Source organism: Centruroides sculpturatus, unplaced genomic scaffold (genome assembly GCF_000671375.1).
Source record: "Centruroides sculpturatus isolate CEXI.00-Female unplaced genomic scaffold, Cexi_2.0 scaffold874, whole genome shotgun sequence".
Lineage (NCBI taxonomy): Eukaryota > Metazoa > Arthropoda > Arachnida > Scorpiones > Buthidae > Centruroides > Centruroides sculpturatus.
This window is the reverse complement of record NW_019385253.1, coordinates 40,339-66,149: the sequence shown is the minus strand read 5'-3', so window position 1 is coordinate 66,149 and position 25,811 is coordinate 40,339. Positions and strand designations below refer to the sequence as shown.

The following is a 25,811-nucleotide window of genomic DNA, read 5'->3' as shown; positions in this document are numbered from 1 at the left end:
ATGTCTATCCTCAATAGACACAGGTATGTGACTTCGTTTTAATTCGGTACATTGACTCTATTTTCTCATGAGTGGCTTTTCCATATACCGCCTTGTTAGATTGTCTTAAAATAATTGTTAGGATAAACATCATCGAACTTGTAAACTTTTTAAAATCAACTATGTTCTTATCGCAGTTTGTTTCTAAATTATTTTCATTCTCAGTTCCTTATTTTTCTATTTTATGTCTTAAGTTAGAATTATCTATTCGATCATTTATTTTCTTCTTTTGCATAAGCTTATCAAAAAGCTTCCTTTTCTCATGCTCTTTTCCTTGTTTCATGGTGCACTTTATTTTTATATCCTTAGCTAATTTCCCTTCATTTGTACAACGCCCCGCTTTAGTTTTCTATATGTTCATTCTGTATACAGCGTCTGCTGTGAAGAGACACTCGGACGCTTCTAATAATGTTTGTTTCTGAACACTGTCGGCAATTTTCTCCATTATTTTCACTATTTCTCTCTTGTGTTTTTATATGATACGAACAGCAATGAACGTTTTTCCATTTTTCAAGATTATCCGGTTATTTTGAATTTCTATTTCTATGTTTTCCCCCTCTAATATATGTCGACCAATTATTCCCATCCAAGAGGCTATTAGTTATGGTTGTACTATCTGACAATTATTCGTGAAATTGTGCCCCGTAGCGTAAGTATCGGGGTTAAATACTTATTGCTTGTAAAACCTTTCCTGGGAAAATCTCTATTTCAGATTTTTCTCCAAATATTACGTGTGACTACTCCCCCAATCGCTCTGCTAACGCTTTTGATATAACTGTGGTTTAAGCATCCCAGTCGAATTTCACTTTGGTAGGGATGTTATTCAAATAAATCAATGTGTATGGATCCTTTCTTGATTTTACGGCGGCAATTTCCCGTTCCAGCAGTCACTTTCTTCGATTTGATACTTCCTTGTGTCTCGTCGCGAGTGGATATGTTTATCTCAATACAGATCTCGCTTCTCTCTCCCATAACGGAAGTGCGAAGTTTCATATATTTTATTTTGTACTTTTTTGGTATTTTCTATAGTCTCTTTTTTTGAAAATTGTAGCTTTTCCTCCAATTTCTCTAATTGTTTTTGTAACTTATGTAATTCATCTATATTTATATTCTGTCCGTTTTAGTTTTTCTCCCCTACAACTTTCATTATTCCACCTCGCCCTGTAGCAAGCATTTCAACACCTTTTTCGGATTTGGCTGTCTCTAAGGCCTAATCAAACGTCAGGGATTCCCTTGTCATCACCATCTGACTAATCCTAATATCTATACCGCTCAAGAATTGGATCTTAACTCTTTCGTTTAATTCTTTTGCTTTCACCCGGTGAATAACAGCTACTTCTGCTTCACTGGACCCTTAATGCTCTATTTCTATCTCAGCTGCAAGAAAATGTAATCGAACCGAATAAGCTTGGCCATCTTTGTCTCGGGCTTGTACACAGGCATAAAATTTGTGTATCAATAATTTAATTAACAAGGGGACTCTCTCAAATCTTTCTATTAAATGTTTCTTAAATTTTTGTAACTGTCGACATCTTTAATTCTTGTATTTCTCCTAGCAAATTGCCGGGCGATTCCTGTCAGCTTTAATCTAGCTACCGTTTATTGTTGTACCTTTGTCCAGTCTGCTAGTCTTCCTACATCTTCTAAGTATTTAAAAAATTTCTAATGCTGAAGACTTTTATCTCTCGCCTGAAAACGTCGAAAGCAATGGCACTAGGCTTTCTACACTGCTTAAAGCAGCACGTGGATTTCGCTCGGTCATTATTATTAAACTTATCTCTAACTTATTTTTACTTAAAATAAAAATTTACCTTGAAGTATATAACTATCTAAATCAACAATCTCTATCGATACCAAAACCAAGAATTGCAAAGAAAAACAGATTTCTATACAATTCGAATTACAATTTCTGTGACTCAAATCCACCTTTATCCTCTTCAAAATAAAACACCAACTAAAAAATTGGGGAACTTTTTACAAATCTAAACTTTCACTCCTGCTACACCATTTTGTGAGGCTTCAGAAAATTGAAGTAAATCAAACCCCATCTCCTAGACACCATTTGTGAGGAGCTAGCTGTGGGTACAAAGTCCGGGTAAGTCTCTCTGCTACTTATCCAGCGACGCAATCGGTTAGACTGCCCCACAGAGTCGAAGAATGGCTTCCTAAGACTTAACATAAAAAACAGAAGTTTGTGAGAAACCCCTGAAAGTTTGTTTTTCCTGACACCAGCCTAAATATAGCATTAAACACGCTCGTAACCTTTTTGATGGAATATTGAGTGGGAGGTTCGCGAGTAAGTGGAGTGGATGTAGGCCCAGGATTGAGTCAATAAGGATATCATAAACAATAACAATGAATTTAATAAAACTTTAAAAAAAGATAAAACTAAATTATATAAACAGGTATCGAAATTCTTATGTTTAGTCTATTTTATACTTATCTCTCGAATTTAGCGGAGAGTTTACAATAACACTATATTTGTACTACCTCACGGAGTGAGGTAGTAGAAATATAGTGTTTGGAAGAAATATCTTCTTCCAAAATCACTAATGTTACATTTTATTGTGAATAATTATGTTTTTAAATGTAATATTTTTTAATATTTTATAAATATTAACCTCCTCAATTTGCGGACTTCACAGTGTAGTAAACATTTAAATCTTAAAACGTAAATCTGTAGACAAAAAGGATAATTGCGAGTTAAGATGCGCAAATTTATCTTAACTTGTGTCAGGAAAATTCTACGATTTTCTCGTCTTCATCTTTAAGTAGAAAAAACCGGCATTCAGTGACAATTGAGCGTAACTTATTATCCTGATGTCGAAATAGGGTTTAGACTTGTACTCTCTCGCTAACCCCCGAATTCTCACATGTACTGTGATTTATCAAACAACTATAAACCTTCCTCATTTGTAGCTTTATTCACATTTAATTTTTATATAAAATTTTATTTCACATTTATAATTTTTTAAAAAGTAATAATACATTTTCCCAAAATTTATGTCTAAAATATATACTATTTCTCTAAAATTAATGTATGATAGATACATATAAACCTACGAAAGCAGGCATATTAACGCTATAAAGTGCTTTGAATGCTTGTAACATTAACTAAAGCAGTGGTATGCACCACACGAAAGTAGTTAAAGGTTATTATAATATATTATTGAAGTATAAACATTATATTTTTATTCTGTTAATTTTTTAAATTTTCTTTTATCTTGGACTTTTATTACTGGTGTTGTCAGAGTAAGTGGACAAGCGCCATCTCCAGTTTTGGTAGTAAATTTCAATATTTTTGAAACAGGTACTGTAACTGGTATCATCTCATGTTTATTACACATACTGGTACATTTAATAGCATAGCAAAGAATGTTGTGATATTTTTTTCAGGTTAATGTAACATCCTGAAATGCCCTCTGGCCAATTATATGTCAGCAATTCGACACAAGAATTGCAGAAAATGATTGTGAACCAAATAAAAAGAGTTATATTATTATAAACATAAAAATAGTTAACATTTTATGTAACTAACATAAAATATAATAGTTTTTATATATTATTTCATTATATGTATACCAGTAATATATAAACAGAATTGTAGTAAATAAATCGTTTACGTACTACACAATAAGTAAAAATTTAAATTGTTTATATTTAATTGACGGCAGTTATTTTCTTGTTGTAAATTAAATACAAAATCAAAAAATATATCAAAATCCATACGAAAGTAATGCTGTAAATTGATTAGTTAATCGATCGAAAGGGAAGGAAAAACACTCGAAATTGTATTAGTAAGCAGAAAACCAGATAAGTAGTATGTTTATAACTTACTTTCCTCTAAGAGATGTTTTAATTAATAATGTAAAATAGTTTACATAAACTCATTTTCTATTCATTTTCTTTTCGAACACATTAAAACGCCTTGAAACTGTGGTAAGTGTATACTTATAGGCTATTTTTTTAAACTCTGTAATAGAAGAAATTAACGAAACTTCCATTAATGCGATTAATTGTATTTTATTAAAGAACTAGCAGATAAAGCATGCGTTGCTCAAGCAAAAAGTAACGATAGCGAAGATTAAGATAATTACATTTATAGCAAATCTTATCCCGTTTTCACAGAATGCAATAATTAGGTCCTCCTGTTTCCAGACTAATTTGAAATTTTTTGATTAATTTAAAAATATGTTCGATTTCTCGCTAAAACGCATCTGCGCCTGTAAATATTGCACGTTGCTTTTTCTTGACAATTTCGTTCTTAACACTTCCAATGTTAACACTTTTATTTGTACTTAACACTTTCATTGTTAACTTATTTTATTGTTACTTAACACTTCCATTGTTATCCTTTTTTATTGTTACTTAACACTTCCATTGTTAACCTTTATTATTGTTATATAACACTTTCATTTTTAACCTTTTTTATTGTTACTTAACACTTCTAATGTTAACACTTTTATTGTTACTTAACACTTCCATTGTTAACTTTTTTTATTGTTACTTAACACTTCCAATGTTAACATTTTTATTTTTAATTAACACTTAAATTGTTAACACTGCCATGCTTAACACTTTCCTCGTGGGAAAGTTTAAGGATGGCAAGGAGAGATTGTTAACACTTTCTTCATGGGAAAGTGTTAACAATCTCTCCTTGCGGGAGAAACTTCGAAAAATCTCTTTTTGGTGTACATTCGGCCTCATAAGATTTCATAACACTCTGTTTGTATTACGATTAGAATACAACACGCTCAGTTTATTGTTATATTGCATAAGTCTAGTTTTAAAATAGTCATAAGTTTAGTTTTAAGTTAGTTTTAGTTAATTTTCGTTCTATTTTATCTTATGTACTTTCTTTTTAATAACCTGCATGACAAGCTGTAAGATTATATCTATATTGGTACACCCAACACCTGCATAACCTTTCTATTCATTACCACGGTATCGATTTGTAAAATTCATACTGATATTGTTCAACTTCTTTACTTTGTCTTCCTACAATTTGCCAAGCGGTTTTATCATTTCTAAATTATATTTNAGTATATTATCTGTACATATTTTTATACGTAGAAGTGTTAATCGAGTATGTAAAGAAGATTATCGTTATAAAGACACCACCATTCCGAAAGGTTGTACAATAACGATTCCAATACACCTTTTAAAACATGATCCAGCTTATTGGAGTGAACCTGATAAGTTTAATCCCTACAGGTAACATAGTAATTATAATTGAATTATTTTTGATATCTTCTTTATTAACAAGTTTTGAAATTGCAATTATAAAAATTTTGGGTGATTTTAGATTTTCTTCCGAGGAACAGCAGAAAATTGATTCCATCATTTACCAACCATTCGGAGCAGGGCAAAGAATTTGTATAGCACAAAGATTAGCAAAAACTGTAATGAAATTAGTACTGGCAAATCTCATACGATCGTTTAAATTAGAAGAATATGGAGACGATGTAAGCAATGGCAATATTTCTATTGTAAATATATTGCGTGAAATATCTTACATTTAATTAAGGCCTTTTTTTCTTTCATAGAATACTTTCTGTTTCGTATTTAAAAGTTTCATGAAATTAAATTTGTGAATGTTTTCGTGAATTTTATTTTTAATACCTTTTATTTGTATATTGTTTGTTGCAATGACTTGATTTTATTTACAGGAAAATGAAAGAGAGCAGACCCAATTATTCACTTATACAATCAATAGATTAATGGTGAAAGCAACTCCATCAGATACCTGATTGTCGACAATACTACANCTTAACACTTCCATTGTTATCCTTTTTTATTGTTACTTAACACTTCCATTGTTAACCTTTATTATTGTTATATAACACTTTCATTTTTAACCTTTTTTATTGTTACTTAACACTTCTAATGTTAACACTTTTATTGTTACTTAACACTTCCATTGTTAACTTTTTTTATTGTTACTTAACACTTCCAATGTTAACATTTTTATTTTTAATTAACACTTAAATTGTTAACACTGCCATGCTTAACACTTTCCTCGTGGGAAAGTTTAAGGATGGCAAGGAGAGATTGTTAACACTTTCTTCATGGGAAAGTGTTAACAATCTCTCCTTGCGGGAGAAACTTCGAAAAATCTCTTTTTGGTGTACATTCGGCCTCATAAGATTTCATAACACTCTGTTTGTATTACGATTAGAATACAACACGCTCAGTTTATTGTTATATTGCATAAGTCTAGTTTTAAAATAGTCATAAGTTTAGTTTTAAGTTAGTTTTAGTTAATTTTCGTTCTATTTTATCTTATGTACTTTCTTTTTAATAACCTGCATGACAAGCTGTAAGATTATATCTATATTGGTACACCCAACACCTGCATAACCTTTCTATTCATTACCACGGTATCGATTTGTAAAATTCATACTGATATTGTTCAACTTCTTTACTTTGTCTTCCTACAATTTGCCAAGCGGTTTTATCATTTCTAAATTATATTTTCATATAAAAAATTGTATATATATTTCTCAGCTATGTATAATACGGTACTGGGAATGCACCTGCAAGGTGTCTAATAAAGAATAAGTAAGTATGTAAGTAAGCGTACATTCTCCTGACGTACCCTAACTTTGTACCAAATTTTAATCTTTAACTCCTAACTGTTTAAGCGTTGCGCTTATTACTATTATTATCATTATTAATCCAACTGGGTTATATAGATTTATTTATTAAAGTATTTAATATTAGATTACTTTTAGTGTTTTACTTTATGGAATCTAAAAGTTATATATGTAAAATTTTTAGAAAAGTAAATTTAGAGTTCAAACACAGAAGTTCCTTAATCCGGCACTCTTTAATCGATCGCCGATAATCCGGAATTTTTTCATTATATCCGGCATGCTAATATTCTGCGAATAGAAAATTAAGGTTTTGTGATGCATTTAAATTTTAAATTCATAAAGTTATAATATAGATTTTTGTGAATATTTTTTAGTTTTGTATACTTCTAATCACGTAATGTAAAGACTTTGATCTAATTTCAACATTCGATTTATATAAACTAAGTGAAAACTATAATTACGGACTTTCATCATAAACAGTATATAAATTTAATAACTTATAATGACTTTTCGACTTTAAATCACGGATTGATCAGTTGTTTATTCCTCATAAATCAGTGCATTATCAATCGTCTTCATCTAACCTTGTTCGCTATAAACAGCTATTTTAACGTTCCTCACTATATATAATAGAGTTTAGCCGAACAATTTTATATTTTTCGCATCTGCATTAACTTCAAATGTCGAGAAATTCAAAAAAATGCCGTAGTTTTAACTATATATATATGGTAGTGTGTGTTAGATTGTATTTCGCTTAATGTCTCAGGATAGGGTAAATTTTAAGTAACGAAATTTCGACTGGTGGCTGGTATATGAAGAGCATTGATGCTCTTCATATACCAGCCACCAGTCGTTTTAGTGGATAATTTTATTATCCACTAAAATTTAAGAGCATTGATGCTCTTAAATTTTAGTGGATAAAGGTCGAAAGGGATCATGCATCTCGAGAGGGGTAGGACTTAATAAAGAGTTTACTCATTATTATAATTTACTATTCTTTTGTAAAACGTACGAGTATATCTTCCCTCAAAAGTTACGTGCACCACCGATAGTCCACAGGGAAATTTTCGTGGTCCGTGAAGAAATTTGGACATTGCTCAACTTAAGGTTACGCGAAGTATTACGAAAGGAATGACTATTGTCAATAAATAATAATGTCAAAAAGTTAATAGATAATGTTGTGAGTTCGATTGTCATCTTTCGTGGAAAAGAGCAAATAATCCATGAACTTATTTCAAACAAGCAGCAACAAATTTCATATTAATTTGTTATAAGTAAACAAGTGAATTTCGTATCTTATAATACAATAGGAGATTACTTGATAATAATAATAATAATTGTGACCGGAGGGTCAGCACAGCTTCGATGCCTCGTCACGATAGATATCACCGTGTCTGGGGGAGACACGGAAGCCCCGGCGATTTGGAAATAGGTCACGCGAGATGTCGTGTTACTGAGCGATCTGATTCCGAATGGAGTGAGAGATAGCGCGCCGGAAGTGATTACACAAAGATTAGGCTAATAAAACGACATTTAATTTTAAAGTAAAACGTTAAACTACAGGAAATACGTTCCTCGTTAAAGAGGGAGAAATTTCTTTTGCCCTAAGAGAGAGAGTTTACAAAAAAAAAAAAAAAACGCGTGATGATAGATACCTGACGTATCGGTCGTTTTCTTTGGCTAGAGCAACCTTAATTTTCGGAATGGGTACTTGGTTGTGAGAGGGAAAAAAGACCGGGTGGAGGGTAACGTCGATTCCATGTTCTGTTAGTTTAATCCGCATTCTGTTTAGTTACGTTCAGTTCTGTTATTTCATCCATGTTCTGTTTAGGTAATTTAAGCTGGGCAATCCTTACCATAAAAGTGGGTAATTAGGCAAATCTCATATGCGAACAAGTAGGTGAATGGGCAGAAGGCAAGAAGTACGAAATATTCCCATCGGTTGACGACCAAGCTTTCAAAGAACTGGCAACTGCACGGTTGGCAGGATGCATGACGACTGATCGAAAATCAGTCTGTTGCTATATTCACTTGACAAACTTGCAACAATAGGTCGAAAAGGTTATGAGAAAGCATCCCTTAATGACTGAGAAATTGCAGATTGATTATTTCCTAAATGTATTTAAACAATAAAATGATATTTTATAAAATAAAGTTGAAGACAAAACTGTCCAAAAAGGATCACCATTATTACTTGTGTTCCAAGACTAACACATTTTCGGCGACAGACCTTTCTTTTTACGCTACTTGTAAAAAAATGTAATTGGATGTGGTTTGTGTTTTTTAAAAGGACTTTTTGTAACCTTTCCGGCGACAAGTAGCCTAAAAAGAAAGGCTAGTCGCCGAAAATGTGCTAGTCTTGGAACACAAGTAATAATGGTGATTTTTTTTGGACAGTTTTGTCTTCAACTTTATTTTATTAGAAATAATTTTCTATCCGACGAACTTTTACAGACAAAATAAAATGATATCGTTAAAGATTTAGGTCAGGCCGTAGTAAAGTAAGTAAACAAGGTTGAGTCCCACATAATAATAATAATAATAATACTCATAGATTTAGTCATTCTACGGCAAGCACACAAAAAAACACAGAAACATACACATGGCATATATACTACAGAAATACATTCGACAGTGTTCCACGCAGTTTGCTGCTACATATTCTACACATGTACAAAATACATCCATCACGCATTAGATTCTTCCAAAACACTATGCAGCACTGGAGAACAACACTACATCTCAGCGTTAGTAACACTTCCATACAAACAAACGAAATATTCATTAGGCAAGACAGTTTTCAAGGAGATTACTTGAGTTCTCTCTGGTACTTCCTAGCCCTTAACCCATTGTCCACTCAATATGGCTACAATATTAGACATGAAAAACAACAGAGTTTACGATGTCACATCTCATGTACATGAACGACATAAAACATTATGTATCCACACAGAAACAATTTTAGCAGCTCCTACAAATCTCACATTCATACACGAAGGACATAAAAACACATTTTCAAAGATACAACACTCACAAATGACACATGCAGAAAATTTCACATTATGCCAGAAACTATACAACACATTACATCTGGGTGCGAGCTCTTGGCACAGACAGATTGCTTACATAGACACAATCAAGTAGCAAATATAATACAGTAAGAGCTTGCAAAGAAACACAAATTGGTAGACATCCACGAACCGTGCTACAAGTATATTCCACAAACTGTATTGGAAAACAACACGCACAAAATGTACTACGACAGAGCCATTAGTAGTATACGAATGATACACTGTGAAATACAAAATTAATTAGTATATAAATTTAATATAAAGTAATGATGCAAATTAAATTGTATTGTGATAAAGTCCGATACAGTATAGATTATGTATAATTTGTATAGAAATTTAATATAAAGTAATAATACAAATCGAATTTTAAAAAATAAAACGATGACACAACTTGAAAATTGCACCTTCTGCTGTACAGTCTNAAATAATTTTGTTTTTTTCCCCTCGAGCCCTCGTAATTACTTACCGGCCCGTAAACAAAGAGGCACAGTGGTGAGAAATGAAGAGCTACAGATTAGGGTACTTCAGAGAAATCACTGGAGATTATTGATTAGCATAATTTGTGTCTGTTAACGAGAGCTGTAGGGTTGGTGTCTCTTTCACACCATGTCAGAATGTGACACCATCGAATCTCGCAGGACTCGGAAATCGCGACTTTACGTCACGCGAGCGGTCGCGGGTGAGCAGTTGGATTCAAAGTAGTGGTGAGGAAAGAGACGAGGAAGTGACTCACTCGGACTCCATAGTAACAAATAAATAAAAATTTTAATTATAACAAAAGAAAATACAGCTATATTTGATTTCTAGCATAGCCCCTAATTATACTAGGCCGTTTGTAAACGAAAGAGAGTTTACAAACGAATCGCGGGTTGATAAATACCTTTCTTTTGGGTCGAAGATCTGTGGTCAAATGACACTGTTGACGCAGATGGAATGTTCGGTAGAATGATTCTGAATCTTGTCCGTTAACAGGAGCCCGAAGGTGTGAAGGCAAGGAAGTTAGGATGATATCCTTAAAGAACGGAATTAATCCTGGAGTCTTGGTTACGGTATAAATCCTGGAAGACGACTTTGGTGGACAGACGTTGGAAGACAATTGACCTCGGGTGTTTTTTCCGTTTTCTCTTGTTATTCCTCTTGGGTTTTTTCCATGAGGTCAGGTGGTTGTTAAGGGTCTGGAGTCCAATATGGGCTCTCTATCGAAAGATCCGGGTGACACATCACTGACTAGCCGAATCCTTCGCAACAAGGAACTAATTCCGTGGGAAATAATTTTTATGGCTTTTAGCCTATATCAAGAATGAAAGTGTTACATAACAATTGAATTGTTAGGAGAAAGCGACGTGCAAGACGCAGATGCAGTTTTTATTTATTTTTGAAAAACTTGAACATATTTTTAGACCCATCTAAAAATTCTGTAATTAGTCCGGAAACAGAAAGATCAAACTTTAGCATTCTGTGAAAATGGGTAAAGTTAAGATTGTTATATTACAGTTTAACATAATAATGTTAATCATTGCTATCGTTACTTTTGCTCGAGCAACGCCGGGCCTACTTGCTAGTATTAAAATAATACAGTAGCAACACTGTGCAATTGTTTATGACATTTCATAAAGAGAATAGCAACAATTTACATCATTATCATAAAAAGTAGGGAAATTATGTCAAAGTATGATCCTCGTAAATATTGTAGGAGAAGAAGCAAATAGAACTGAAGATGATTGTCACAGAAATTTGCCATAAGCTGTTATATTGTCTAATAATATATTTATAAATTTGTGTTTACAAAGATTTATGATTGAGATGATGATGTATCGCTGTATATTCTTAAAACAATATTAAATTATATATATAAATGGACGTGTTTGTCCCTATATTTCACTATGCAGCCAACTACACATCGCACATGAATGGTGTTTGTGTGTGGTAGTTGCGCTAAGTCTCCCATCATGCACTATGGTGGTTGCGTCTCGATACCTATAAGGATGTAGGAGATATGTNATAGATTATATATAATTTGTATAGAAATTTAATATAAAGTAATAATACAAATCGAATTTTAAAAAATAAAACGATGACACAACTTGAAAATTGCACCTTCTGCTGTACAGTCTGTACAGTAAACTAATCCCCTCTGAAGTAAGTGGTGTCGACCGCATTCTTTCATCTATCTGATAATTTTTTTTTAAAAACGTAATACAGATTTTCTTCATCGACTTTATTTAATATTTCCATTATATCATCAACGATGTTACTAACAAACTCAACATAATAATAATATGAATAATCAGCGCAGAGCCGAAACAGTTAGAATTTGAAAGTTGAAATTTGGAACACAGGGTACGTTACGAGAACACACACTAAGAAGGAATTTTTCATAATTCGTTCCCACGAGGTAGAGGTAGAGACATAAAGCTTAACACTTCCATCAACAATGAAAGTGTTAAGTAAGAATGGAAGTCTCAAGTAACAATGGAAGTGTAAGTAACAATGAAGGTATCAAGAATGAAAGTATTACATAACAATAGAATTGTTAGGAAAAAGCCACGTGCAAGACGCAGATGCAGGTTTTATTTATTTTTGCGGAAAATTAAACATATTTTTAGACCCATCTAAAAAATTTGTAATTATTCTGGAAACAGAAGCACCTAATTTTTGCATTCTGTGAAAGTGGGTAAAGTTAAGATTGTTATATTACAGTCTAACATAATAATCTTAATCATTGCTATCGTTACTTTTGGCCGACCAACGCCGGGCCTACATGCTAGTATTACAATAATACAGTAGTCATACAGTGTAATTGTTTATGATATTTCATAATGAGAATAGCGACAATTTACATCATTATCATAAAAAGTAGAAAAATTATGTCAAAGTAAGATCCTCCTAAATGTTGTAGGAGAAGAAGCAAAAATAACTGCAGATGGTTGTCACAGAAATTTGCCATAAGCTGTTATATTGTCTAATAATATATATATAAATTTGCGTTTGCAAAGATTTATAATTGAGATGATGATGTATCGCTGTATATTCTTAAAACAATATTAAATTATATATATAAATGGACGTGTTTGTCCCTATATTTCACTATGCAGCCAACTACACATCGCACATGAATGGTGTTTGTGTGTGGTAGTTGCGCTAAGTCTCCCATCATGCACTATGGTGGTTGCGTCTCGATACCTATAAGGATGTAGGAGATATGTGGATTGAAACTGGTTGACTTCTAAAATGTGTAACAATCAAATTGTTAACAATAGAAGTGTTAATAATGGAAGCGTTGAGTAACAAAGGAAGTGTTAAGATAAAGTGGCGTGCAACATTTACAGTCGCAGATGCGTTTTTTGCGTTTTTACGAAAAATCGAACATATTTTTAGACCCATGTATAAATTCTCTAATTAGTCTGGAAACGAGGGACTTAATCTTGCATTTTGTGAAAACGGGTAAGATTGGCTGTAATGTAATATTTAATCTTAATGTTAAAAGTTTTAGAATAGTCGAGGACCGTTATGTGTGAGAAATGGGGATTGCTTTTGGAGACGTGTGACGCAGATGCTTCAGTTGATCTTTCATTAGTAAAATTGTATGAATAACAAAAAAAAAAGTAGAAAGTGAAAACTGAATACTGAAGTGTGAAAAGTAAAAATATAAAAAACAATGCCGAAGTGTAACAAAAAATTTTTGCGGTCTTGAATCATATCTCAAAGGCAAAAGATGGCGCGGAGAAATGAACTCATGGGGAAAAAAAGTACATATAACATTGCTACGAGAAAATTATCAACGGAACAGAAATAGTTATATAGAAGAGCGACTTGAAAATTATAATAAAACACATCGAATCAGAAAAAGATTATGTAGAGGACGAGAAACAGTTTTTTAGATATAATAAAACTATATTACATATAAATGTANCGCACATGAATGGTGTTTGTGTGCGGTAGCAGCGCTAAGTCTTCCATCATGCACTATGGTGGGTGCGTCTCGATAGCTATAAGGGTTTGGGAGATACATGGGTTGAAAATAGTTGACGTCTAAAATGTGTAACAATGGAAGTGTTGAGTAACGAAAGAAGTGTTAAGATAAAACAGTTATGATGTAATCTTAATCTTAAAAGTTTTCGAATAGTCGAAAAAGATTTAGAATAGTCAAGGACCGTTATGTGTGAGTAATGTAGTGGGGATTGCTTTTGGAGACGTGTGAAGCACATGCTTCAGTTGATTTTTCATTAGTAAAATTTTATGAATAACAGAAAAAAGTAGAAAGTGAAAAGTAAATAGTGAAGTGTGAAATGTAAAAATATAAATAACAATGCCGAAGTGTAGCAAAGAATTTTTGCGGTCTTGAATCATATCTCAAAGGCAAAAGATGGCGCGGAGCAATGAAACCATAGGGAAAAAAGTACATATAACATTGCTACGAGAAAATTATCAACGAAACAGAAATAGTCAGACAGAAAAGCGACTTGAAAATGATAAGGAAACACATCGAATCAGAAAAAGATTATGTAGAGGAAGAGAAACAGTTTTTTAGATATAATAAATATTAGATATAATAATATTACATATAAATGTACGAACAAACAAAAACCCAACAAAGCGGCTGCTTGAGCTCGTTGAATATAAAATCTTAATCTTTACTACAAAATATTAATTTTTTATATATTTTTTCAGTAATAGAAAGTTGAATTTATAAAATTGCCTTCTTTACGACGTCAGTTTCTATTCTTCTTATACGGAAACTTGGAATAGAATATAAACAATAGAGGACGACAATGAGTCAAACTTTAATATTGATTCTGTCTATTTTCATCTGCATCATTCTGTTATGGATAAGGTGAGTGACGTTAGTTTTAACATTAGAACAATAATAATATTGGCATTTTACATTAATTATTTTTCTTATTCCACGCTGTCTTATATGCATTATGCATGAAAAAGTACATAAAATTCGTTATGTAAGTAAATTTACGTAACGAGTAAATGTACTCATCTACTAACATTAACATTAATTTATTATATATAAATATTTTTGTAAATGAATTAGTTTAAATTAAATAAAGTGTAGTTCATTTAAAGTAAGTCAACAAATGTCAGCAAAGGAATTCTTGGATAAGTGTGTCTTATATACCCGAGCTAATTTGTAATATTTTGGTAATTTTTAGTTATAAATATTACTAAAAATTTGCTATTGACTAAAATCCAAATCCTATACAATGTCAAAAATATGTCTTCACTCATTCAATACGTAACAAAAAGTCATTATACAAGAAATTAAGAACGCGGTATAAATTACAATTAAATATATATCTGAATACCTTTGTAAGAATACTCTGAATTTGTGTTAAATAAAAATAAATAAATGTATATTTCCATTTTTGCTACATTTTCTGTAATTCAGACAGATCATTGTATAAGTTGAATGTAANATAAAACTATATTACATATAAATGTATGAACAAACAAAAACCCAATAAAGCGGCTACTTGAGCTCGTTGAATATAAAATCTTAATCTTTACTACAAAATATTAATTTTTTATATATTTTTTCAGCAATAGAAAGTTGAATTTATAGCATTGCTTTCTTTACGACGCCAGTTTTTTTTTCTCTTACGGAAACTTGGAATAGAATATAAACAATAGAGGACAACAATAGAGGACAATAGAGGTACTTTATTTAAAGTAAGTCAACAAATGTCAGCAAAGGAATTCTTGGATAAGTGTGTCTTATATACCCGAGTTAATTTGAAATATTTTGGAAATTTTATGTTATAAATATTACTAAAAATTTGCTATTGACTAAAATCCAAATCCTATACAATGTCGAGAACACGTCTTCACTCATTCAATACGTAACAAAAAGTCATTATACAAGAAAATAATAACGCGGTATAAATTACAATTAAATATATATTTGTATACCTGTGTAAGAATACTCTGAATTTGTGTTAAATAAAAATAAATAAATGTATATTTTCATTTTTGCCACAATTTCTGTAATTCAGACAGATCATTGTATACGTTTAATGTAATCACTATGAACAGTTAGAAAATCTATAACAATACGGTGAAGAGTAATACAGTACAAATAAAAAGATACTTATTGGGGCCAATTTATAAATATTTTGGTAGGTTTACTTAGGAAATTTACAACAGAAATGCTCTTCACCTCTTATTCTTACACTTGGCTACATTAGCTACAGAACAACAAATATATATTTAGACAGAAAATAGCTATAGCCTACATCTTTTGTAAAAATTTAAGCAAATTTTTATTAATTTATATTTTGTAATAACATAAGTATGACTTTCCATAATTAAAACAACACTAAATCAATTTTCGCAAGTATTGATATAAATCCTAATTTAAATGATACCATTATATAAACTATTCAATAGACACGAAATAATAAAATCAACTGTTGTAATTAGAAAATCACTGCGTGGTAATTTGTCATAAGCATTAACGTTTTTCTGATTATATTTGAAATCGATTTATAGTAAATANCAAGAAATTAAGAACGCGGTATAAATTACAATTAAATATATATCTGAATACCTTTGTAAGAATACTCTGAATTTGTGTTAAATAAAAATAAATAAATGTATATTTCCATTTTTGCTACATTTTCTGTAATTCAGACAGATCATTGTATAAGTTGAATGTAATCACTAAGAATAGTTAGATAATCTATAACAATACGAGTAATAGGTGAAGAGTAATACAGCCAATATAAAAACTACTTATTGGGGCCAATTTATAAATATTATGGTAGGTTTACTTAGGAAATTTACAATAGAGATGCTCTTCATCTCTTACACTTGGCTACATTAGCTACATAACAACAAATATATATTTAGACAGGAAATAGCTATACATCTTTTGTAAAAATATAAGCAAATTTATCTTAATTTATATTTTGTAATGACATAAGTATGACTTTCCATAATTAAAACGACACTTAATCAATTTTCGCCGTATAAATACTACTTTAAATGATACCATTATATAAACTATTCAATAAACAATAAATAATAAACTCAACTGTAGTAATTAGAAAATCACTGTGTGGTAAGTTGTATTAACGTTTCTCTGATTATATTTAAAATCGATTTATGGTAAATAGTAATTTACGTAATAATATTAAATTTTTATATCATATCATATTATTCTCTATCTCTATCTATATCTATATATAAGAATGGACGTGTATGTCTTTATATTTAATCTTTCCGCCAAAATTACACATCGCACGTGAATGGTGTTTGTATGTGGTAGTAGCCCCAAGTCTTTATACGTGCACTATGGGGGTTGCGTCTCGATAGCTATAAGGGTGCGGGAGATATGGGGCTGAAAGTGGTTGAAAGTGGTTTTCTATTTCGAATGTTATGTTCGAATTTAATTCGAAAAATATTCGAATTATACTCGAACATAAAATTCGAATATTGGTTCGATTATAGAACGACTTTAAACGTTCCAAAAACGTTAAATACAATTCGACTGGATGTATCTCAAACTTAGTAACAGTTCTCTAATTAGTCTGGACACGGGGGACCTAATTCTTGCATTTTGTGAAAACGGGTAAGATTGGCTATAATGTATTATAATTATCTTAACCATCACTATCGTTACTTTTTGCTCAGCGAAGCAGATCCTTGCAGCTAGATTTTAGATTACTTAGAAAAACAGTTTTATATATATATATATATATANTAAAGTTGTAATTATTTTAATTATTTTTATTTCCAAACTGATTTTAACCAGTTCTATAGTAAGGTAACATTCCAATAGACAATATGCAAAGCTTTTTTTTCAGTTTACAGCAGTATTTATTACACAAAATTTAAGTAAAGCTTAACATGCCGATCTTGCCCCGGTTTTCCCTAATAATTCGTAAGATTTTTATTGTAATAAATTGTTTCAATTTATAAAAATAAACAATGATAGAAAGTTAAATTTAGTTTCTAGTAAACAGTAACATGGAATTAATTAAAATGCTTCAATGTTTTTTTTTCCTTAGTAAAATGTAAATTTTCGATTGTAAATTCGTATCTTCTATTATGAGGACTTATTATATTGGCTTTACAGATAATGCTAGAAAGTTTAACAGAAAAGAATTTTTATTTCATTCCATATACCTGGACACATACATAATTTTGCGTTTCGGACATATTTGTCCCTCCTCAGCAGGTATTTCTGTATATTCTATAAACAATAAAACAAATATTTAAAATTTACAATTAAAATCTCCCGACAAAATTATTTAATAAAATTTTTACAATTTTCCGGTTTTCCTTTATTTTTTAGCTCAAATGGATATTCAAATTTCCAACATACGTACTGTACATAGTAATATACAAGATGTATTAAATTATTTCACAACATATGAAAAATTGTTTTTATTTAAAAATGGAGATAAGTAAAACTCCTATTAAAAACTGAAACTACAATAATTTAGACATGTCTTTTTGGGTGTTAAGTAACATTGAATTATTTCGCTACTTTACTTTGCCTTATCTATATGTATAATCGAGACGAGTTTATGATGATAATAATAATAATAAGCACAGAGCCCAAACTGTTAAAAGTTCAAAGTTGAGATTTGGTACACAGGGTAGGTCACGAAAACGCACACTAAGAAGAGATTTTTCGAAATTGACCACCGTGGGGTAAAAGACAAAATTAAGGTTTCGACAATGGAAGTGTTAATTAACAATGGTAGTGTTAACAATGAAAGCACTAAGTAACAATAGAAGTGTTAAGTTGTCTTGGAAGTTAAAAGGCATGGACACGCGTTAATTATTTGTTAGAAATGCCCCAAACAAAAATTTTGGCAGTAAAAAGAGAGTAGAGTGATCCACGGATGTAAATTTATCAATTTGAGCAGTTCGAGAAGCGAAATAATCTTGTTTTTTCTTCCTCGAGCCCTCGTAATTTCTTTCCGGTCCATAAAGAAATAGGCACAGTAATGAGAAAATGAAGAGCTACAGATTAGGGTACTTCAGAAAAATCATTGGATATTATTGATTAGCATAATTTGTGTCTGTTAACGAGAGCTCGAGAGCTGTAGAGTAACATCTTAAATGCTGAGCGAACACTCTGAACGTTTAAATTGTTTATATTAAATTGACGGTAATTAGTTTCTTATAGTAAATTTTATACAAAATCAAAAAATAAATTCAAAATTTATACGAAAGTAAAGCTGTAAATCAAAGAATGAATCATTCGAAAGTCAAAGGCAAACACTTGAATTTGCATTAGACTACTGTATACCAGATATGTAATATGTTAATAACTTATTTCCCTCTTACAGATAAATTCTAATTAATAACGTAAAATAGTTTAAATAAATTCATTTTCTATTAATTTTCTTTTAAAATGTATTTTCAAACACAGTAAAACGACTTTAAACTGTGGTAAGTGTATGTTTATTGGATATTTTCTAATCTTCTAATAATACAACTGTAGAAGAAAATAATAAAACTGTGGTGAATGATATTAATTTTATTGTATTAAGTTATTGATATATTAAAAGGTGGTGAATGATATTAATTTTATTGTATTAAGTTATTGATATATTAAAAGATTCAAAATTAAATTATTTTTAGTGTTTTACATTATCCAATCTGTCATTGTATATTACGACATTATTTGTGTAAAGTTTCGAAATGCTTCGAAAGCTTTTGCGTAAAATTTCATAATGTTTCGAAACTTTTACGTAAAAAATTTAACACAAATAAGAATATTTCGAAAAGTACATTTAGATATTTTATACAGCAGAAGTTTGTTAATCCGGAACTTTTTAAAGAATTGCCGATTGTATGGTATCAGGAACATTATCACCTTTTTTCGAATTGGCATTTAGCGGTATGTTATGCGTTAAACTTAAGGCTAGAAATGTAATTATATATATATTTTTTCGAAAATAAATAGTTTATTTTGAATGAATCGCTTTTCCTCGTTTATGCGAATACTCGTGTTCAAGTTATCGAATCGCGAATCCTCGCGAGTATTTTATGCGATCCTGGCGTATGATAGTTTTCTAACAAATGTAACGAATCGTCGCGATTATTCCTATAATTACAGAATTCCATCTTTTTTAATACCTAATTGCACGGACTTTTTTATGTGGAGATTCGTGTTATTTAATATTGGGGGTAAAAGATCGAGAAGGAAAAAGAGTGAAAGGAAATGTATCGTATTTGTAAGAATTTTCTCGTAATTATTATTCAAATGTGTTTATGAAACTCTTATCTATTCTTGATATTATATGTCTTGCCATTATACAGGGTGTATTTTTGTATCTTGAGGCAATGAAATAACATAATTGGATTTTATTATTTTGGAAAAATGTTTAGACAAAACATGTAGGGTGTCGAGAGGGCCAATCAATTGGTTACCTCAGATGTTCCCCATTAAAAAAGCTTATAATTTTAATGTTAAAATCATCTTGACTTTTGACCTAGACAATAGGGTCAAAAGTACAGTACATCTGGTTTTGAAATTTCCTGCTTTTTCCATTTCCGGGATGAAAAATATGTGTTCCCATTGAACAAAAAAGACTTGATATCCAAATGACCTTGAAGGTCAGGTCACGGTCACACCTGAAGTCACCAATTGATTGGCCCTTGACAACCTACAACTTTTTTCTATACCTTTTCCAAAAATAAAGAGATTCAATTAAGTTATTTCATTGTGTCAATATAAAAAATACATCCTGTATAATAATTAATAATAGAATTTTTTAAATAAAATGTCGTAAGAGATAAATGACGAGCAATTTTAAATGTTTATGCTGAGATATTCGATGCTCATATCTATTGAGTTTGCATATTATCTATTCTTTCATAGTTCGTTTGATCTTGACTTTTTAATTCTTCAGGCATTTGCTTTTTCACTAGACATTTTTTCCTGTCCATAGTTTAGTATGTACCACAGAGTAAATGATACATCATATTTCTGCAACTCTGTAGTTGACTGTTTCCTTTTTGACAAAATACATGACAGCGTTGATTTTTACATAGGTCCCATTGCCTCAAAGGTGGCAGTTCTTCTCAATAAACCTGCCTTGTCGCATTTACTACATAATATCTTCAGCAGTTCCTGAGGGTATGCTCATGCACACAATATCTGCAACCTTGCTTAATAACACCATTTGGTAATACTCAGTTATTGTTTTGAAAACTATAGAAGTGACTTTGAAGTAAGCTCTAATTATATGTGAATAAAAAAACGAAATTATAACTTGATACTTTGTTTCTGTTTGTTTAATGCGTTTTGTGTTATATTACAATGCTACAGTAGCAATACTGTGGTATTGATTTATGACATTCGTGAAAATAATTGCAACAGTTTCATTAGCATAAAAAGTAGACATAATATGAAAAAGTAAGCTTAATATAAATGTAAGAGAAGAAGCAGAAAAAAACTAGGTTGGGTTGACACAGCATTTTGCAAGAAGTTGTTATATTGTCTAACAATATATTTATATATTTTTGTTTGCAAAGATTTACGATTAAGGTGATGTATATCGCTGTATATTCTTAGTAAAATATTAAATTATTCATTATAAATGCTTAAGCATCCCTTCGCACTAAGATAATTATTTTTATATACTTTTTTATTTATAGAAGTTGCGTTTATCACATCCATTAAGTCGTCACATTTCATCGTTTGACAGAAACTTGGAATAGAATATGAAATAAAGGATGTATCTAAGAATAATGTTAATTGTTTATGTTTTTATCTGTATCATTATGTTATGGATAAGGTAAGTGACGTTACTTTCGATTGTACTGAAATTATTCACAATATTTATATTATAACTATATAACTAAGAATTAGTAATAAAAGACTACAATTATAAATCCACAAATACATTNATTAGTGTTGGCAAATATCCTGAGATCATTCAAATTAGAAAAATATGGAGATGATGTAAGTAATAAAATATTACATTATTAAAGCAACTGAAATTTTTCGAACGTTTAGACAGAATAAATTCAGTTTCTAAGGATTAGCCACATTATTCAATAATAAAGATATATTAAATTGCTTATATTCGCTCTTGGAATTACATAACATTTTATATTTTAGATGAGTACTGTAATGTCTTCACCGATAAAAGTCTTTCTAACAAACGTCGAGAAGCATGGAGATCAACCGTTTGATATTTCGGAGATGTGTAAAAAATTGGTGTTTGATATTGTCTGTTCATCAGCATTCGGTGTATCCACAAATGTTCAAAATAATGAAACTAGCAAATTTGTTGAATCTGCTNAGCATGGAGATCAACCGTTTGATATTTCGGAGATGTGTAAAAAATTGGTGTTTGATATTGTCTGTTCATCAGCATTCGGTGTATCCACAAATGTTCAAAATAATGAAACTAGTAAATTTGTTGAATCCGCTAACGCTGCACTTTCAGCTGATTCTGCTGATATTTTAGCTGCAATAACAAGTGATGTTGCAATACATTTTCATTTAATATATTATTATGAGTTAAACTTATAATAATACTTAATTTGTGTTTAATTTTTTAAATAACTTAGTTTGCTTTCCGGAAATGGGACCAATATATACGTTTCTTCGATGTAAAATAGATAGTTTAAAGTACATGCTAAATCTACCTTCTGTGACGTTCATTTATGAAACGTGTCAAAAAATCGTCACCTCCAGGAAGAAATTAGAAGTAAATTTATTGTCAATAGTTTAATATGAAATATTTTAATATTTACATAATTTTATATTTCAGTCTCCTCCACCAGATTTGCTGCAGACATTGATCGATGCCGAAGATGAGACTCTTGTAGAAATGAAAAAACTTCCAGATAATTTTGTTATTGCAAATGCGATGTTGTTTATGGCGGCTGCGTAATAATATTTATAAGTTTTTGTATGTTCCTTATGAAATAACAAAAATTTAATGTCGAATTTTTGCTCTTTTCTAGATATCAAGGAACAAGTTCTACAATAGGATTGTGTATTAAACATCTCGCTCGTAATCCTGACATACAAGANTATTTTTATTATTATACGCTATGTGTTCTATGCATTACACAAAATAAAGTACATAAAATTCGATTGTTTATAGTAAGCTTACGTAACGAGTAGCTGTACTCAGTTAAATTAACATTGACTTATTATATGTAAATATTTTTGTAAGTGAATTAGCATAAATTAAAGTAAAACTATTTTAGTTGAACTAAGTCAACAAATGTCACAAAATAAACCATTGGTGGAATGTGCCCTATATACTCCAGGTTATTCGAAAACTTTTGGTAATATTATTTATAAATATTACCTGTTCAGACTAAAATCCTGATTCATTTTAATATATTTAGAACACAATATTATTGTTTCGATACACAACTTAAAGACATTTTAGAACTGCTTCATATTGTGAAATGACCTGTACTTTATCTAAACTATATTATTGTTACTCTATTTCAATTTTGAATTATTTTCTATAATGCATGTTTCAAATGTATTCTGCCCATACTATGTATAAGAGTTTACGATTTTTCGAATTTGATTGAGTTTACAGGATAAGGTGACCCGAGAGATGAGCTAGCTGCCAAATAGAAGTAAACTTTTATAAAAACTGGCGCCTCTTTAGGCATTAGACACGTACGACACAACCAAAAACTCCACGTAGCCAATCGTAAGAAAATAATAATGTGGTATAAATTTAAATTTTCTTATTCCTGAGGCATTTATCATCATCTTTAGGTTCGTCTGAACACAAAAAATAAGATGATAAAGGTAATAAACATTGGGTTATTTAAACGATAGACACTTATCACTTGAAATTTATTACAATTTAATATATATTCGTATATTTTCGTACACATACCCTAAATTTGTGTTGAATATAAATAAATAGGTGTATATCTCCATTTTTGCTTTATTTTCTCTAAATAAGTCAGATAATTGTGTAAGTATAATACACTACTCTACAATAATGAACCGGACAAGTTCGGTGGTGGTGGTGGTGGTAATGGTGGTGTTCTTCTTTGGGGGTATTTTTCGTTGTATGGCCCGGGTCCTTTGCATGCTGTTCCTGGTAAATTGAATGCCTACGCCTACATGAACGTTTTGGACAATCAGGTTTACTTCTTACGCTTTGGCAATTTTATGGAATGGACAAATGTTACTTCCAGAAAGACAATGCTCCAAGTCATGTTGCAGCTTCTGTCAAGCAGTGGTATCAAGATACGGAAGTCAATCATCTTCCCCTGTTTGCTCAGAGACCGACCTAAACAAATAGAACATTTGTGGGACGAGTTAGAGCAACGCTTAAGGACCAGGGAACCACGTCCAAAATCTACAACTGAGCTAACGACATTATTGAGGCGGGAATGGACACAAATGCCCATAGTTGTTTAACAAAATCTTGTTGAAAATATGCCCAGAAGGGTTGCTAGTATAATTGCAGCACGTAGGGTCTTCTTCCTATTAAAGCATGTATTCTTTATTTTATGCCGTCACTTTTTGCTGTCCGGTCCATTGTTGTAGAGAAGTGTATAATATCTACGAATAGTTAGAAAATCTATAACATTGCAATTAATGGGACATTACTTGCAATGTTCAATACAAATCTATAACATTGCAAGATGGTTACTGGCAAGGTTTTTATCTTGCCAATAACACTTTTTGGCTAATTAATAAATACTTTCGGTAGGTTTATTTAGCAAATTTACAACCCAAACGCTCTTTATTTCTTGCAATTGGCTACGTAAGATACTGAATAATCTTTCGGAAAATCCAATGAAATTTATCTTGATTTACATTTTACAAACAACACTAAATCAATTTTAGAAATGTCAATATAAATTAAATTATTTCGCTTTTTTGTATATGATATTCAACAGCCAAAACTAATAAAATCAAATTTATTGGCTATAAAATCATTGTGTGGTAAATTGTCATATGTTGACGTATTACTAATTATACTTAAAATTGGTTTATAGTAAATCTATAACATTACATAATTAAAAAAAATCTAACCTTTATATTATATATTCCTCTAAAGTTAATAAATGTANACGCTCTTTACCTCTTGCAATTGGCTACGTAAGATACTAAATAACCTTTTGGAAAATCCAATGAAATTTATCTTGATTTACATTTTACAAGCAATACTAAATCAATTTTAGAAATGTCAATCTAACTTAAATTATTCCGCTTTTTTGTATATGATATTCAACAGCCAAAAACTAATAAAATCAAGTTTATTGGCTATAAAATCGTTGTGTGGTAAATTGTCATATGTTGACGTATTACTAATTATACTTAAAATTGGTTTATAGTAAATCTATAACATTACATAATTAAAAAAAATCTAACCTTTATATTATATATTCCTCTAAAGTTAATAAATGTAATTTTATAGAATATAGCTGCAATGACCCGCTTCGCTGGGTTTTTAAAAACTAACGATAGTGAAAATTATTAAAATTACATTATAGCTAATCTTACCCGTTTTCACAGAATGGAAGAATTAGGCCCCCGTTTCCAGTCTAATTAGAGACCTGGTCCCGATTCGATTTCTGAACGTCTCCTGTTCACGTCAAGTCAAACGAACTCTTTTCAACGTTTCTGGAACGTTTACAATCGTTCTATAATTGAACCAATATTCGAATTTTATGTTCGAATTTAGTTCGAACAAATTCGAATAAATTCGAACATTGTTCAAATTAAATTCGAACAAAACATTCGAAATAGAAAGCCACTCTCAACCACTTTCAAGCCCATATCTCCCGCACCCTTATAGCTATCGAGACGCAACCACTTCTATGCACGAATGGAGACTTGGGGCTACCACCACATAGAAACACCATTCATGTGCGATGTGTAGTTTTTGCGGAAAAGTGAAATATTGGGACACACACGCGGCCATTTTTATATATATATATATATATAGATAGATATAGATATAGATATTGATAACATTGTCATGTGATTCGATAAGACACAACTAATAATTTGTAAGCTTTTTATCGTAATAAATCGTTCTAATTTCTACAAAAAAACGTGGATAAAAAGTTAAAATTTAGCTTTTAGTAACCAGTAACATGTATTTCGTAAAGACAGAGAAAACAAAAG

General features: G+C 30.8%; 2 protein-coding genes across 2 annotated transcripts; both read left to right on the top strand.

Annotated features, from left to right (window-relative positions):
• On the top strand, positions 1–5,810 carry LOC111636740 (cytochrome P450 3A16-like). Its single transcript, XM_023382060.1, has 4 exons — positions 1–23; positions 5,083–5,253; positions 5,345–5,504; positions 5,709–5,810. The coding sequence occupies exons 1-4, from the start codon at positions 1–3 to the stop codon at positions 5,787–5,789; spliced, it is 435 nt and encodes a 144-aa protein (XP_023237828.1). The 3' UTR covers positions 5,790–5,810.
• Positions 5,811–21,781: 15,971 nt separating this feature from the next.
• On the top strand, positions 21,782–23,965 carry LOC111636739 (probable cytochrome P450 6a18). The gene is made up of 7 exons (XM_023382059.1): positions 21,782–21,899; positions 22,032–22,164; positions 22,256–22,395; positions 22,459–22,577; positions 22,655–22,796; positions 23,646–23,769; positions 23,814–23,965. Exons 1-7 carry the CDS (start codon positions 21,801–21,803, stop codon positions 23,963–23,965), a joined length of 909 nt encoding a protein of 302 aa, XP_023237827.1. The 5' UTR covers positions 21,782–21,800.
• The last annotated feature ends 1,846 nt before the right edge of the window (positions 23,966–25,811 follow it).